A 17,157-nucleotide genomic window follows, 5' to 3' on the forward strand; every position below is an offset into this window, starting at 1 on the left:
AGAGCTTGTGAATAAAAAAACAAAAAAAAACATGTATTTTTTTCCATTCGCACGCTTGTTTGCACATATGTATTTGTTGACGCATGCATGTGTTTATAGACGAGCGGCTGTGTGATCCGATGGGCTGCTGTGTGGTCAGTCCAGGGGGGGATCGCGGTGTAGCATGGTGTAAACAGCACGCGGCGAGCAGGGAGCTTACAGGGAATCTGTGGATTTGAGCTGCGGGGACGACGACTGTGCCAGGCACCCAGATAACGTTTGGCAGGATGTTTCGGTCTTAATGAGCTCTGGGTGTTAATGGTGGAGGAGAGATTGAGTACTTATATGCAGGCTTCCATGTTATTCAGCTCCATTAATTTTATACACAGGATCTCCCGTTCATTTGTGGCTGTTACGTCCCACATGTGCTGCGTTAGGAACGCTGTTTTTTTTTTGTTTTTTTTTTGTTTTTTTTCCCCACACCTGATCACAAAGTCTGCTTTTGGAAGTTTAGGGGCACCGCAGAGTGTTTTCAGGTCAGGCTGTTTTGTGGGGAGGCCACAAACATAGACGGAGTTTGACATTTGCCATGACATGAGTATACGCAACCGTCCAACTGTGGCCATTTTCCTTTTTTCCTTTTCACGCTGTGGGTGGGAAGCTTGAGTGCTGGGATAATGTTATGTTGCTGTGTTCCACGTTTCCTATAAAGGTGGGGATTGTCACAAATGGTTATCAATTTACCACATGCATATTGATCTGCAACTGAAAAGATGATGCTTGGTGAAAATCTGGAGGGAATTTGGGCCGTATTTCAGAGTGAACTAACATTTAATAATCAAACTTGTTGTTTGACCTTGAAAACTGGCCCGACGTCTCTGGATTTTCATCGTGATATTTGTGTTATTTTAGTTGCTGATGGATCAGGAAGAGGGGAAATGGTGAGAACTTATCAGATTTCCCTTTATTTACACGACTTGAAACCTGGAGCACAGCAGTAAGACATTTGAGGTTCCCACCCTGAGCGTGGTGTCATAGGTGAATGACCAAATGTGAGTATGGTCTGTTTAAGTTACACATAAAGCAGCAGAGGACAGTAGTGCCAGTCTTGCCATGAAGCCAAAAAACAAGGCATAAAATGTGCTTCTTGTGACCTTGTACTATATCAAACATCTCATGTAGGGTGAGTGAGGACATTGAAGCGCACTGACAATTTTCTTACAAGCTGAATGTCAATATTACAATGCCAGGCATTCATTTTCCAAATCACTCTTCGGCTGGCTCCCAAGCAAAATGAAAAACGCAACAAAGTTTCCCTTCCCAGTGATGATGACGTCTGTTTGTGTGGAGTTGTTTGTTCACTGGTGCTTCAGTTTGTTTTCAAAAGCCTACTTGTGCATTTTAGCTCCTGCTCCACTCAGAGGGGCCCTCAGAGACAAAGTGGCCGTGTCTCAGAATAGCCGGAGAAGCGATACAAAGGAAAGAAATCCCAGATTCTAACAGAGAAAATGAGGCAGGCACCCAGGTACATTCATCAGTCCTTAAGGATTCACAGCAGATGAAAGGAAACAGAACTGTTGTGCCTTTTTGCCAATGGACTTTGTCCAAACAATCCAAAAGTGGAGTTCTTAAAGGTGAGGCTGAGATTTTCACAGCAATGGTAGTTACTGAATGTAAATGCAAAGTGGGGTTAATAAGCTCATGGCCTATAAGGTAGAAGGAGATGAATTATGCAGCGCTCACTCCATGCAACTGCAGTCCAGCTATTTGAGTCATTGTGCCGAAACTGCTGAGGTTAATAACTTTGTGTGATATTTCTGTTTTGAAAGATTAAAAATTGCAAGTCAGTACTGTCTGACAAAATGGACATGCCCCACAACTCCACAGGGGTGATGGCTGCCATCCAGGAACACGGATTTGACCACGTCTGACACCAGCCCCATTCCCCTGATTTGACACCCTCAGACTGCGACCTCTTCCCCGAGATGAAGGAGGAGCTCAGTGGTTGCAATTTTAACAATGGGGATGAAGTTATTGCTGCTGTGAAGCACCTTGTGGAGGTCCAACATCTCTGCTTCTGCAAAGAAGGGATCCACATGAGCCTCAACTGTGGGTGTGTACGTAAATGTGGGAGGGGAGTACGTTAAAAAATATAAATGTAATAGGGATTTCTCGATCCCTCTATTGTAGGCCATGGATTCATCATTCCCACCACCACCACAGCAATGTCAATTTTGTAAGTGTGACATTCTCGAGTTTAAATTGTTGACAATCATTCCTAAAGGCTGAAATTTAGAAGTGGGCGTCGGATATGCTAGTAAATAACTTCATGGTTTGAGCCTCAGTAAGGCGTGCAGCTCTCTCCAGGGTGGCGTACCCACTCACTGTGTGATGATGTTCTTTTATTTACTTTCCTTTATGCCACTGCGAAAAACTGAGACTGTATTCATACTGACACTAATAGCAATCTATGGCGCCGCATTCTCTCGCAGCAGATGTGATGGATGTTCAATTACAACAATTCCAGTCGAGATTTGTGATCTGTGTGCCGTCTGTTTGACAGGATGCGTCAACTTTGTAAACCTTAAGGAAATAATAGAAACTGATAAGCAGCAACCGGTTTTCCAGTTTATTGTTTCCTTCGAATTGATTTTAACTAGCGTCCTCTTCTATGAAAACAATATGTAAGACGCATACAAATGGAGCTGCGCGCATCCCTGTTTCAACCTTGCCTCTGCACCGGAGCAGTCACTTAAACGCCTCTCTGTTTTCAAGCTGTTGAGACACTCTGAATATTTACAATGGTGTCAGCAAACTACTGAATTTTTACCACGGTGTCAGCAAACTCTACTGTAGTTGCTGTCAACTCTCTGCTTTTTGTCTATCTGGCTGTCACTTTTTCTTTCTCTCTCATTCTTTTTCTATCTCCGCCTCTCCGCCTGCACCTCTCCCTCTCTCTCTCTCTCTCTCTCTCTCTCTCTCTCCCTCTCTCTCTCTCGCCCCTCAGGGCCGTTACCCCTGCCCATAAATAGGCCTGTTGGAGGTGATGGAGGGCCTCTGAGGGAGACGGAGCACTTCGGCTGATTCCCAGAGAAAGGTAATGACAGGCCCCGTCAATACCTGACGCTCCATTTACTACAGGCCCCGTCTGCACTACTAACAAGACTTGAGGCTAATACTCAGAGGACCTAGACCGTGTCCGCTCAGGTAATTCAGCTGATGTCAAGATGGATGGCTTGAGATGTACTGATTACATGCCCAAACTTCTCGACACTAGCTCCACATCCCGACTGTGCTTGTTAAGTGCTTAAAAAAATGCCTCAAGTAACTGGAAATTTATGGTTCTACCCCCCCCCCCCCTTCTTACAGTACATAAGGTACCGCCTGCAGTATAGGCTCTGGGAAGCACTGCATAATATACTGTGTGTTTTTACTGAATATATACTTTATATGTGAACTGCAGCTATAGGGACGGATCCACACGAAGTAAGAAGAAGTAAACATTTACATGTTTGCAGATGTACTTTTTTTTCCCAATCCTGCAATGAGAATATACTATACACTACAGAATATCAGTGGGAATAACATTCAAGGCATGCACTGAAAAGAATTCAAACGCACACTATAACATTTTGCAGCTCAGCTTTTTTCACATTTCTATGGAACATGTTTTTCAAGTGCAGCAAGTCTTATTTTACTGCGATCTGATTTCAGCTCTCCTGATCATAGTCCAGTCACTCCACTGTCAGCAGAGTGGCTGCTGAGCTTTTGAACTTTCAGAACAGGAGAACTGGCTCGCCTGTGTCTTCTGTGCTTCCTGAATTACCCACTGTGCACTCTGCACATGGTTGGTTTCACTGAAACTCAAGTGGACATCGGCAATCATCAGCGGGGCAGCTTTTTAATGGTGGACCGAGCTTGAGAATGGTAAGTACAAACTTCCTGTTCGGGTACCCAACACGCGAGGCTTTATAGTAAGATCACAAATGCTTTAGAAGAGTGAGTTTATGCTTAAAGTTAGAGATGTGCGGGTTATTGGGTTATGGTAAGAATCTGGGCAGGGTTATATTTGTAAATGTAACTACATTAGGATCTATAATAGTGATACAGACACTTTTCTACCGAAAATATCTAGAGCTTTCAGTCCCTATTTTTAAAGGAACTGAAAGGTCCCTTCAGCCTGTTGTTGTCTTCAATTACACCTTTAAAAATCTGTGAAGACCAGGCAAATGAGTCCACTGATGTATGAAAAAGCAACAGCTGTCACTGTCACGACTAAACAGCAACAGCTTATAAAGCTACAGACAGACAACTTTATTTGTCATTTTTTGACATGTCAAACAGCAGATAATAAAAAAAACCAAACTGGTTTGCAGTTGCAGATTTTTTTTAAAAAAGTACCTGAAATACTACAAGTATCAAATAGAGATGTTCAGCACTATAAGTCCTGTCCTCCAAAATTCTGTGTTTTTAGTAGAGGCTTTTGGGGTTGTAAAAAATAACATCCAAGAGTTTAAATTAGACTCCAGTCTTAAGTTCCTCCTAAAGATCCCAGTTGTTCCTGTGTTGGTGTGCTTATGGTGGACCTAATTAAGGTGCAAATACATACTGGCAATTGTTAGTTTGAGGAAACACATCATCTGCGTTCTTTAAAGATCAAACAATGCTCACTTGATGCATTTTCTTGCTCTGCATTTTCTATCCAAGTCATGAGAGTTCATAAAAATGAAATACACCAGCACTGACCTCCTCAAACAGCTCCAGGCTGTACGTGTTGTCATCATCCGCAAAGTAGACGATTCCAGCTTGGCTGCTGTTGGCGTTGAAGGTCTCCCTCAGCCACCGCAGGGCAAGATTCCTTTGCATGGTCCCCCTGGGGATTCTGGGGTCGCGGGTGTCGCCCCGCAGCTTATAGTTCCTGGGCGTCTCTACATTGAGGTGGGTGTAGTTCAGCCCTGTTTCTCGGAGGAGCCGCGTGACAAGAGGCGTCCTCCGTTGCGAGTCCTCCACCAGGATCCAGTGCAGGTTGGGAACGTGGAGGAAGGTGTTTGCAAGCCGGGTGAGTTCCGCCTTCTGCACTGGCCGACTGTATGTTGGGGTGATGATGTGGATGGTGGGCAGCACATCGGACCAGGGCGGAGGTCGCGTGTACACATACTCTGTCCTCACCACCTCCACAATGTCCTTATCTGAGGCACAGTATTCCTTGGAGTCCTGCGCCTGGCCACCAGCCTCCCTCTTGCCCTCAACGCCGTCATCTGCAGATTTGGGGATAAGAAGACATGTAAGGCATTAGTGCAACCTTGGGCTGCCCTTTGTATATTTGCCTCAGGTGACTTAAACCCAATGGGGGTAAAGTGTACCTGAGAGCCGGTGGTGGCGGACTGCAAGCCTCTCTGGAATGATAAAGATCTCTTTTACTAGGTGGTGACAGGCTGCAAAAAGTGAAAGCAGGCACCGTGAGAGGATAACACAGCTGATCGACAGAGAGACAGCGCAAGGAAAAGGAGGGGAGAGATGAGCCTGTCTATAGCCCCAGCATTGCCTTTGGGCTTTTCTTTATAAAGAAAGAAAAAATGTGGGTATGTGGATCCAGAAGACATGCCCTGTTTTCATGTCCTGACTCCACCACAGACTCTCTCTTGCTCTGCCTGCCCCCTCCATTTCCCTTGCTTACTACGGCGGTGTTGCTATGCTTGGGCTGAAATCAGAAAGTCTCAGTGTTCACATTTAAATGTATTATAAATATGTTTTATCCAAGAGATCCATAAACATGAGGAAAAAAGTTTGAGTTGTACTGGCATCAAGCAGCAACTTGTTGGCCCTCGATTTTGGTTGTTAGCATGAAGGGAACAAGATCAAACACAGGCCAAAGCTCCCCTACCAAGATATTTTGTTTTTCTGCTCTATTCGAACATGCATTTATGTATTGGTGGTAACTACACTGTAATGCACACTGGTTTGTGGAGCCTGGAGAATTCAGGTAACACCAAACACACATTAAAAAGTAGAAAACTATATTAAGGCCCAACCTAAATACACCCCTTGTCCCTACCATTTAGCCCGAGCCTTCTGCTGCAAGGCTTGGTGGGATAAAGGGGGAGGGTGAAGTGTTAGGGCTTTGTGGCCCTCAAAACAGGCTTTTTTGGATGCAAACTTCAAATCGAGGGTTGTGAGAAGTCTCTGGTGTTTCACTGTATTTTGGTCCTTTTCTTTAAAATGAGCATGAAACCCTCATGACCAGTTTGCTGATGTGACTCTCGCTAACTAGCTACAGCTAGCTATTACATCGTTATTGCTGATTTGTGTGCAACAGTCCCGCATTTTAACATATTTCAATGCAAACAACACCTGAATTTTAAGTTAAAGATCAGTCCAAGTTGCTAATGCAAGCCTACAAAGCGCAGCTAGTATTAGCAGCCCGTAACGTAGCAGAGTTCTTTTTCAATCAGTGACTTAATTGATTGCATGACGTTGTGGCTTAATGAGCACATGCTTTTCTATCCTAATCAGATAAATGGCAAGTGGGTATGTGATACTACCAGGATTGACACAGACAAGCACGCAATGTTGGTCATGACGTAAACAGCACAAGGGTCTTGAGGGATTGTTCCATTTCACAGGGGGAGATTTCAACCACCGCACCTTGCAACTCTGTTTTGATGGACAAAGCGAGGGGCAGGGGTTAAACTTGGAAAAGAGCTTGGACCTACGTAATCATGAGATTACAATGAGATTCCGCTTGTCATTTGGAGATCTGTTTATAAATATGCAAAAATGAGAAAATGATTGGTTAAATATATGAAATTTAGCAAGGATCTCGGCTAGTGCATGCGACCCTGTCTTTTTCCTGTCCTTCCTGCATCAATTTTCAACATGGCTGCCTGGTGAGAAACTTTTTGATCGGTCGGCATGAAAACTGAATATTTTTTTTTCATATTTGATCAGCATTGCCTTGCGTGAGAAGTGTGTGCTCAGAAGCCACATTTTCTTTCTTTCCTTTCAATGTTATTGAGCAAACAATTCAGAGATTTGTTGCGATCTGAGACGCTGATGCTCCGGTGTGATATCCAGTGACAGGGAATGTTCATTTCATTTTTAAAGATAAAGTCTTTGAAACTATGAATGTTCTGCCGAGATCCAACGTCTGGTTTATCAACCAGCTGACACACACTGACTTGACTCTAGAGGCTGCGATATTTTGGCTCAGTAGCTTTTGGCCGTGATGGATAGAATATGATTATAGAACCATTAACGTTCATTTCTTTTCATTGTGCCACAGCTAATGGCAATCAAGGTTCTGTGCGAGCTCCATTCCACCTCCAACATACGGAGGATTTTTCTGCGGCACCTGGATTAACATAATCTGCTGATGGCCAGATGTTCAACAGAGGCTGCCAGCGAGCGAGCTGCCAAATAAACCACAAGCTTCTCTCTTAAGAGCAGCACACAAAGGGAAGCCTGTGTGTAAAGCTGGGTCAGATAACGCTGGAATAAAAAAAAAACAAAAAACAATTGTTTATACTTGTTCACTGTATTTGTCGAAGAAATTTCAGTTACTGTCTGCATAGAACTGTTGACGCCTTTTACAAGTGAGATTTGGTGAGGAAAAAGTACTTTTTTGGCAGAGAAACTACAACAAGAACGTTTTTAAAGGTTCCATATTGTAAAAAGTCAGATTCCCCAGTGTCTATAGCAGGTGTAGGCGCTGTTAATACTTTATAAGTAACAAAATGCTCAGTACACAGAGAAATGTTTACAGCTGGTTTTCAGAAACAGAGTCCTTAAACAAAGAGTCAGGACCTTTGTAAGGCTGTTACTTCCCTCAGCCACAAACCCCCAAAACACAGTGGGCGGTGCTGCTCAGGCCTGTGAGAGGTGACGAATCAGAGCAGACTGAGCTTTGCAGGAGCTTTAAAGAGACAGGCACTAAAACCAAGCGCTCAAACCGAGGGTAAATAGGGGTGTCAGATCAATGGACAGTATGAGAAACATAATGTGTTTTTCCAGTGAAATAATGTAAACATGTTCCAGTAGCCCTGCAAAATAAAACTATGAGCATAACATGGGACCTTTAATCGAATTTGCAGCTGTTGTTGACTCCAGACCGCCGTGGCTCATTTGTGTAAACCTGTTTTGTTTGTTAACCCCTGTATATGTATTCATGACATTATAAGAAGAGGGCAAGGAGCTCCATTGATTTGCTGTCACTCTAATTTGGGTTTGTTTACTCTTCAGCATACTTGGCATTTAAGACTGTTGGTTTGCGGTCTCCGGGGGATGACGGGGAGGCTCACGAGTATGTGCATTAACGACTTAGACTGGTGTGCAAATGTGATATCACACATGGATGCGAGATATTCTGACGAGCAGGAAAGTAATTATTTTAAAGAAATTAATTTCCACTTAGTGAAACCGGGGAAGGATTTGATCGTAAATGGGTAAAACGAATAATTGACATGCTGCATGCTGTGTGTGAAGTGTCATATTGGGAAGAAAACGTGGATTTATGGGCCATGGCATGTGAGTGGAAAGCCTGTGAAAGGACATTGTCTCCGTAACATGCCGTACATGGCGAGTTATTATCAACATGAGAATAAGGAATGCAGATTGGAAAAAGTTGAACATGTCATTCTGACAGACTGACAGACTGAATAGCTCTTTGATAAGAAAAAAACAAAAAACAAAATGTCTGCAAGTGTATTTGTGATGGTTACTTCTTAATCTTCAACATTCACGCACACAGTGTACCCAGATGAGGTTTACTATGACCCGGACAAGTGTTATTGAGCTCTGATGAAGCCGGTGGTCATGATTACTGAGTGCCTCTAAATGAAAGGCCTGTTGTCTATGCCTGAAGTGAAGTGTGAGGTTTGAGGACCCACTTCAAGTTTGATATTGCCTGTGGAGTGCGGTGTATTGCGTACCCTTGCGGATGGCGAGGAGTGGAGCGATAGCGCTTTGGTGCCAAACAGTGATGAGCAGAGTCCAGGGTAACACTATCAACACGATGGCAAGAATATCTCTTCTCTTCGGCATCTCCAGGATTGGTTATTTGGCTCGGCATTACCTGGAAGAAAAATAGATGGACGTGTCATGATTCTGCTTTTTGGAACACACATCATTTCATGTCTGTCACTTTGTAAACCTTATAAAAATTCAAGAAATCTCATAACATAACAAATATTTAGACAAATAACCTCCACCGGACTGAAGCAAATCTTAATTACTTAGGAATGGAGAGGCACAAACACAGGACTTTAATTATCATTAACTGCATTAGAGACATCATATTACGCACATGCTCATGAGGGGGCGTCACTGGGGAAAGTTAAAAGGTGACAAAGAAGGTGTGTATCACAGCGCTGTTAAAATGATCATTATCATGCAGCAGACACAACGCCATTAAAGCCTCCCCATAACACAGCAAGAGTTACGTGATGGAGCAGGTGACTGTTGTTTAACCTATGCGGAAATCTGTACAGGAGTCCAAAGAATAAAGGTCGTAAAATAAAACTGTGACTATGGCTGTGTCACAGCCAGCGACAGGAAGGTCTGAGCCACTGGAGGAGGCCGTGGAGCAGGAGCTTGTGCCCTCTGCCAGCCCGATGAGCTCATCGCTGCCATCACCGAGGACGGGGCAAGTGACTTCATGCCCAGTGCTGCAACTATTCACCAGCCAAATGGCAGGAAACGATGTCACCATACCGCGGGTATGAGCGTTTGGCAAATGTGCAGAGTACAGGTCACTTGGTTCAGCTTACCATTTCTATATTTACAGTATGAAAGACATTAACTGGGAATTAATTGAAATACAAAATAATGTAACATTCTCTAAAACGTAATTTATTCTTTATTTCTCACAATTTGATCTTACAGTGGGAGAGATCTCTCAAACCAGCTCATGAAATCTACTTTAAAGACAGAATCAGTAGGACTCTCCTAAAAACAATGTAAAGGTCATGAGATAATCCCCACTGATCATGATATGTTGGTGGTGTCTGTATCTGCCCTGTATTTTCTTGTTTTTTTGTGTTTTTTTTTTTTTGTTGTTGTTTTGCTGTGTTTGAGATGCTTCTGGATGTTCACCTTTGGACAGCGGGTGTGCAGCCCCCATGCCAATAATATTCCACACGGTGTGTGAGGGCGTGACTTTAAAAAAGGGGCGGGTGTGAGTCAGGTAGGAGGGGGCAACTTTGAATATGTGATTACAAACAGCAGTCAACAGATGGCAGTCATTCTGCCTTTCATTTAAAAGGCAGAAATGTGGATGGCGAAAACAGTGGAAAGACAGCTTAATGCTACTATTAATGACACATGACTGCCATCGACTGGTTTATGGGTAACCGCTAACTGTGTGTCTCATGCACTAGCCTGCATTCAGGTCACAGGGGCACCATTAGGTTTCTCAAATGATAATGCCAGTGTTAGAACAATTTACAATTTACAACAAATCTGTTTACAGTTACTTAATAATCATCAATGTGCTTTTCACGGTACAACACATCTGTAAAGTGTGTCTATTTTTTCCTTTATCATATGTTATGCTGATGTGTGTAACTGTAAAGATGCACTCTGTGAGATTTTGTCACCTATCAAATATATACTCAAAACCCATAGGGGGCAGCATATCACCAGCGGAACCGCTATCTGTTGCTAACTGTTGCTGAAATAGTTGACATGCTCCTTGGACTTGTAAGTAAGTACACCAGATTAAGTTTAAGTTAATATCAGGCTACGTTATGGTTCTGAGCCATGATTGGATCAGAGTCTAGTCTACAATTCACACTCCAATTCTTTTAGCTATGGTTAAATACAAAGTCAGGACATGGGCCTGCACATTTAGACACATCTAGATACTTCATCGGTTCACGTCAGTTGTTGTGAAATGGACAAACGAAACAAAGATTGTTGAGTGTTGATTGTACATTGTGTGATATTAAAAACAAAACAGCTAAACCCCTTATGCATCATATAAAGTAAATTCCGATTCGATCTTTCAACCATGGAAATGAGTATCAAATGGAATCAATACCTCTGACACAGTCTCAACAAACACTATTATGTTTCACAAATGAAGAATTTGGTGTAATTTGCTTTGGATTGCATCATTATTTCCCAGGGTTTCTCCTTCTCCGTACAACACTTCATTGCCACGCAGCTCATTTGCATTGAATTTAAGGATGACAGGCCTCCCCATCTCTCCCAGGGTCTGTCTCTCCTCCTCTCTAATAGGCATCTGGCCGAAAAAAAATGCAGTTATTAACTGATCTGCTCAATTAAACAAAGGAGGAAAGCAGACATAATGCGAGGACAGGTGTTTCCCGTACTCATTCCGGCCTTACACAAGAGGAAATAAGTCGCCGCATTCCCCACAGCGTTCCCTGCTCCCACTGCTGGGGAATGTGGCGGTACACTGAGGCTTAACATCACAGTACATGCCAATTATGTTTATTGAGTTCTGTAAATAAATGCACCGTTAGTGGCCATGCTATCAGGTGAGAACGGCTTAAGTGAGGACAGCTCTGACACGAACAAAGCTGCAATTTTTCCTCTTCAGTGGAGAGGTGACTTACAGCAAAGTCCTCTGTGGAATACATTATCGCGCATGGCTCCGAATGCTTATGCAGAAGTACAATAAGTTATACAGATAATGACATTATCCCCCATTTCATGTCCTTGAATGAATGGTAGGGGAATTTCACTTATAAACACAGTAAATGCATCCCTTTGAGCCACGCTTTTCAAGGGAGACACGGGGAACAGACGGATACCCAGTCTTCCAGCTCCACATGAATAAAAGTAATCCGCGGGCTTTTTGAAACGAAAAGCTTTGACCGCGTAGAGGAGAAATAAGCCTTTTAGACCTTTTCAGCACACAATTATTTTGCACATGTTTACAAATGCTGGGAATGCAAAAAATCCTTTTACAGCATATAAATGTATAAAAACCCATGTCTACTCTATCAATTATAAATACAGTAATTTTCCAGGGGAAAAAAAAAAAAGATTCACCATGCCACCTGGACAGCACTCGCAGAGGACAAACTCCTGCTAATGCCTAACATCTACCCATCTGATATCAATGCTATTGCTCAAATTATATGTGAAATGGATTTCATGACCTTGTGAGTACTAGGACGTATCTGTCTCTGTTTGATTTAAAATGGTGCATGGAAAACTGTAGTTTTTTAATGGGAAAAAAAAAAATGGATAGAATTTTATCCAGAAATATTCAGTTTTTATCCAAAAGCCAAATACTGACTGCATTATAGACTTTTTTTTTAGGAACATTCCACTTCCATAAAGTTGTAGGACTCACTAGAGACAGATTAACATTACAACAGTTAAAATTGAAGCAGCAGGGGCAGAGATATCCTGACTCTCAGTCCTTAGTGTATGTTGCGATCCTAGATACATTGGATTCTGCATTTCCCTCAATTCAGTTCAGTAGCATCTTTTGTAAGATCTGATTTCTGAAATTAGTTGTGATCCAGTGCTGCGATAATGAAATAAAATAAAATCAGTGGAATGAAAGTTAAACTTGTGTAATTCTGCCTTAAAATGCCTTTAAACAGCTGGTCCATGTTGTATATTATGTTGAGCTGTGTACTCATTTTTCCCCAAATATTTCTAACAATTGTCAAACCCAGGGAAATCTTTAATGCATGTTTCATGTCGCCAGTTGCTATGGCTTCTGGAGTCAGAGTGAGAGTCAAGGAAGTCAACAAACGTGAACGAACATGGTTTGAATAAAACTTTAACACCTCACCTGTTCCTTAAACCTTTCTGCCTGAGTCACTGTGGTTGTTTAATTATGAAAGCAACAACTCCCATGATCCCACACTACTTCCTCACCCTGAGCGGCAGGGATGACATACTTATCATACTTACATACAACCTCATTGCTGATTAATATAAGTGAAAAGAAGGCTTTGGATGCTTACCCACAGTTAAAACTGGATCATGGCACCACTAGTGATGCGCAGTTGGGAAGACCACACCGCACACTTGTCGAGCTACGTAGCGGCGACATCGTCCATGACGTCACAAGCCGACCATTTTTTCCTTTTCCTCTTCCTCCGCCGTGTCTACTCACGCAGACAGGCAACTGCAGGCCCTGACCTGTAACATAAGGACATTTCAGTGAATAAGAGAAGAGGGATTGTGAATGCGTCTCTCTTTGTTCTCTAATGGTATGTGTCTTTCATGTGCAGCCCCCACCCCTGCCACGCGTGAGACATTCAAGGACAGACAGTCAGGTTTAAACATAGTGGTTTGGACAGGGCCAAAGAATGCCTTGCAGAGATTCTTGGCTACACACACCTTCATGAGCAGTGTGGCTGTGTGATGCCAATTCATTATTTAACATCAAAGAGAACCGTGCTGAAAAATGCAAACGAGGAAAAGTGTGTCAGTATGAAGTAATGAACTCTAATTTGGATGCGCACCATTCAGATTCACGGGAGGAATCCCTCCCCCTTGGGTGGGGGGCTGTTCATATGTAACACTGCATGCTTTACAATGCTGCCATTTCTGCCCTAGTGTGAAATGATTAATACTGTATATTGATAAGTCATTTTACCTCACTGACTCTAGTCTCAACTGCACAGACGCAGGCTTAGTATTTTTCTTTTTTTTTCATGCAGAAACTGGAAGAGGTTTAGTCACAACTCCATCGCTTGCCAACAGTCTGGGGTGGGGGATGTTACAAAAATAAACTGGCATCATGTCTTATTCAAATACATCTGAGGGAACGCTGCTTCTATGGAGGCTTATGCTTCACTCAGCCAATGATGTCTGCATGCCGCATCAGCTCCAACACTGGATGGCTGGAGACTGCATTTCAGGGGTTTTGTAGCAGAGAGTCATATAAACTGCAAATATGTAGGTTTAAGGGAATGAGCAGCAGGAGTCCCAGAGCCTTTTAACTGGGGCACACGGTTGTATAAAAAAGCAAAGTGCCTGTATTTGAGGAAATGCAGCAGGGGGTGTTTTTTTATGCTTGATGTGTACAGGATTTCAACACAATCTATTTCAGGTCGCCCTGACTCATTGTCCAATTCCTCAAACTGAGGGATTGACGTCAGCTGTGTCGAATATAAAAGGAATGGTCCTCATTGGTAGGTGCAGCTCCCGCAGTAATTGTTTTTAACAGTATTGACAGAGACAGGCAAGTGCTGTAGTGGAAAAAAAACAAACAAAACAAAACAAAAAAAACAGCACAAACTAACAGCGGCGGTAGAAAAAAAGGCTTTACAATTGCTGCCAGGTACTGTCATGCATGCAAACTCCCAATGACAGTGTTGTCGCTCTGATTTCTGTACAACACTCCCCTCCTCTACACATTGTGATGGAGCTAAACAGACGGAAACACACAAAGCGAAACAACCTGCCAAAATTTCAGAACCTCGCGACAGGCCGGTGCGGCGTCTGAGTGCTAAATATTTTTGAAAGAAAAATGTTCGGGAAAACAGAACGACGTGGCAAGTGCTGGCAGCTGCAGGGAGCTGGAGCTCGCACCGCTGTCGCTGAGTGGTGTGTATACAGGGCTGAAAACCCATGTGTTGTGATAAAAAATGCATTCATTAAAAAAGTTCTGATTTCTTCTTTTGCACAGAGCTGTTTACGCACTCATAATACATTCATCTAATTCATTCATTCATTATGAAATTACCCTATTAATCAACCTCATATTTTCAGTTATGCTAGCGGCTCGCCTTTTGAAAAGCTTTTATCAGCTGGGTTGGTCCACCGCTTCGGTACAGACTGAAATATCCCAACAACAGATTACTGTTTCATTTTGCACATTTATTGCGCTCAGAGCACGGGGCCCACGAGTGGCGTTCGTCCAATCAGGGGCGGCCAGATAGTGTTTACTTGGTTGTTGGAGGGTGTAGCCTGTTTTTTGCGTTGCCACAAGTGAGCATTGCGATTGTAAGCGTGCTAGCATGGTAGTGTTATTTAACTCAAGGCATCATTGCACCTAGTAAGTACACTAGACTCTATGTCATGTCCCCACATTCACAGCTGTGGAGCACAATGCTCTCCACCGAGGCGGCTGATAAGACGCACATACAGAACTGTACGTACACACAAAACAAAACCGCCTGTTCCCTCCAAATCTGCTCAGCAGGCAGTAAATCGTTAACACCATCAGTAAACTGGATGAAGAGGTTTCTGGTAGCGAGGCCTCTGCACCGCACGAGCACCCAGGTGGCCTGTTTGTGTCTGTGGCACCTGAACTGTGTGATGTGGCAAGAATGCACAGCACAGGCTGCGGCAGCCAATGGCAGACAATGAGGCCCGACAGCCTTTCACATCAGCACGAGTTAACCAGCTGTGACGAGAACACCTGCCTCTGATTAATAAAGAATCACAGCAACAATGCCACTTGCGAAAATTGCTGTTCTGATTGTTGAACTAACACCGTCACCACTAAAAGGTGAGGCGGGCTGGGGGTGGGGTGGGGGGAGGTGAGGTGGAACGTGTCCCTTGTGGGTTTGAGTGTCTGAGAGAGGTACCGAGTGAGGTACAAAGGACGGGAGATCTGGACAGCTGTGTCCCTCAGATGTTCTCGCTGGTTTTAAGACCTCGTGTTATACCCAGCTTTCATTTTCCTCTCATTTTCAGCGGCGCGCTGTTACCATGCAGGGCTTTTAATGCCATTTTATCCCATTTCGCACTCGCATTCACACTTACAAGAAACCAATTTACAGTGACCAATTAAGTCACCTATCCCGCACGTCTTTGGAACCACTCGGAGGGGACCCACACAGACACTGGGAGGTCAGATCCCACACAGAAAATCCCAGAGGCCTCCCTGCTACGAGGCAACGGCACTAACCATCGCACCGCCACGCTGTGCCTCAACTGGCATCAGCTTTAAAAGAATACCGTCACATCGTAGGGTTTATACTGCATTTAGCACCTCGGAGCTATTACACGAAGACACAGAGTGCCTCATTAAACCCTCCTTTGAATCTAGCGTCATTTCTTTTTGGAGAGTAGTATCTTTTATTCTTTAACTTAAAACCTCATCAAGATTCATCAGGCAGTAACTGCAACAAAAAAAGACTCCGAGCCACTTCTGTGTGGTAGAGGAAGATGATTTTTATTCCATATCATACACTGTGAGGATGGACTTTTTTATTAACATTATTATTATTATTGTTATTATCTTGCTAAGACTATTTATGAAAGGTTTTGTTTAACTAACCTGACTTTGGTGATGTTGCTGAGTGATATCTTTGTTAAAATACTGTCAGCTGTTTTCTGAGACTTGGCTTCCTCTCATGGTCTCCCATGGTGGAAGTCATTTCATCTGTTGCCATGCGTCTGGCTCAGCTGTCATGTATGGAATTTTACCCGATGCTGTTGTGACTGAACTTACCTGTGCCACACGAGCAGACTTAATCTCCTCAACGCGTGATTGAAAGCATGAGCAAAAAAGTGAGTTAGTGGACATTAAGTAAGTGGAAGCAACGTTCAGCTTAATGTCAGATATAGATTACGTGTTAATACGTTAAATTAATTAACTTTCTACAAACCACTGTACCCCTTTAATAAAAACATGATTTTTGCATTACCTTTTAACATAAAAAGTTGAATTATATTGAAATGTGCTGCTGCTGTTGGGTTTATAAACACACTTTAATAGGCACTGTCAGTAAACTCTGATTATTTACTATCCGGTCCCTGACACTGACGAACATATATCAGAGCCATCAGATCAGCGCTGGCAGCCTCACACATTCTCTCTCTCTCCCTCAGATTTGTAAAGCGGAGTCTTCAAAGACGGAGCGGGGGCAAGTTTCCAAGTTTGTAATCGAGTCTGCCTCCGACTTCTGAGCTCCCTTGGCCCCGGCCAGCTCCTATTTCCAGAGGACCAATAATAACATCATCTTTTCCTTGCTTGCTTTGTGGCAATATTTTGATGTACTCTCCAGTCGGCATGCTATCTGAAGATACTGTGTCCTGCTATGTCCAATTGTTCGCCTTCGCTTTTGGGATTCACTGGCCTCAGACCAACTCGGTAAAGCCCGGAACGGTGTTCAGCGATGTCAGGGGAACCCTCGACGACAAGTCGCTGCAATAGATCATTATTGATGTTGCTGTCACAGACCCCCAAAAGCAGCTTCGCCAAGAGCTGTCATTGAAAGTGAATTTTGAATCCAA

General features: G+C 43.3%; 1 protein-coding gene across 2 annotated transcripts in view; it reads right to left on the reverse strand.

Moving 5' to 3' along the window:
- The window catches only part of b3gat1a (beta-1,3-glucuronyltransferase 1 (glucuronosyltransferase P) a), a 77,392-nt gene that overhangs the window by 4,956 nt on the left and 55,279 nt on the right, over positions 1-17,157 (reverse strand). Inside the window, exons 3-6 of one of the 2 annotated variants that reach the window (XM_037082478.1) lie at positions 12,927-13,104; positions 8,907-9,049; positions 5,343-5,414; positions 4,726-5,237 (exon numbers count right to left, since the gene is read on the reverse strand). In XM_037082478.1, the coding sequence (XP_036938373.1) occupies positions 4,726-5,237; positions 5,343-5,414; positions 8,907-9,018 (696 nt within the window). In that variant the 5' untranslated portion in view covers positions 9,019-9,049; positions 12,927-13,104. The remainder of the gene's footprint in view (positions 1-4,725; positions 5,238-5,342; positions 5,415-8,906; positions 9,050-12,926; positions 13,105-17,157) is intronic. The other variant, XM_037082488.1, reaches the window with a different exon arrangement.

This window comes from Acanthopagrus latus, chromosome 2, assembly GCF_904848185.1.
Source record: "Acanthopagrus latus isolate v.2019 chromosome 2, fAcaLat1.1, whole genome shotgun sequence".
Taxonomy (NCBI): Eukaryota; Metazoa; Chordata; class Actinopteri; order Spariformes; family Sparidae; genus Acanthopagrus; species Acanthopagrus latus.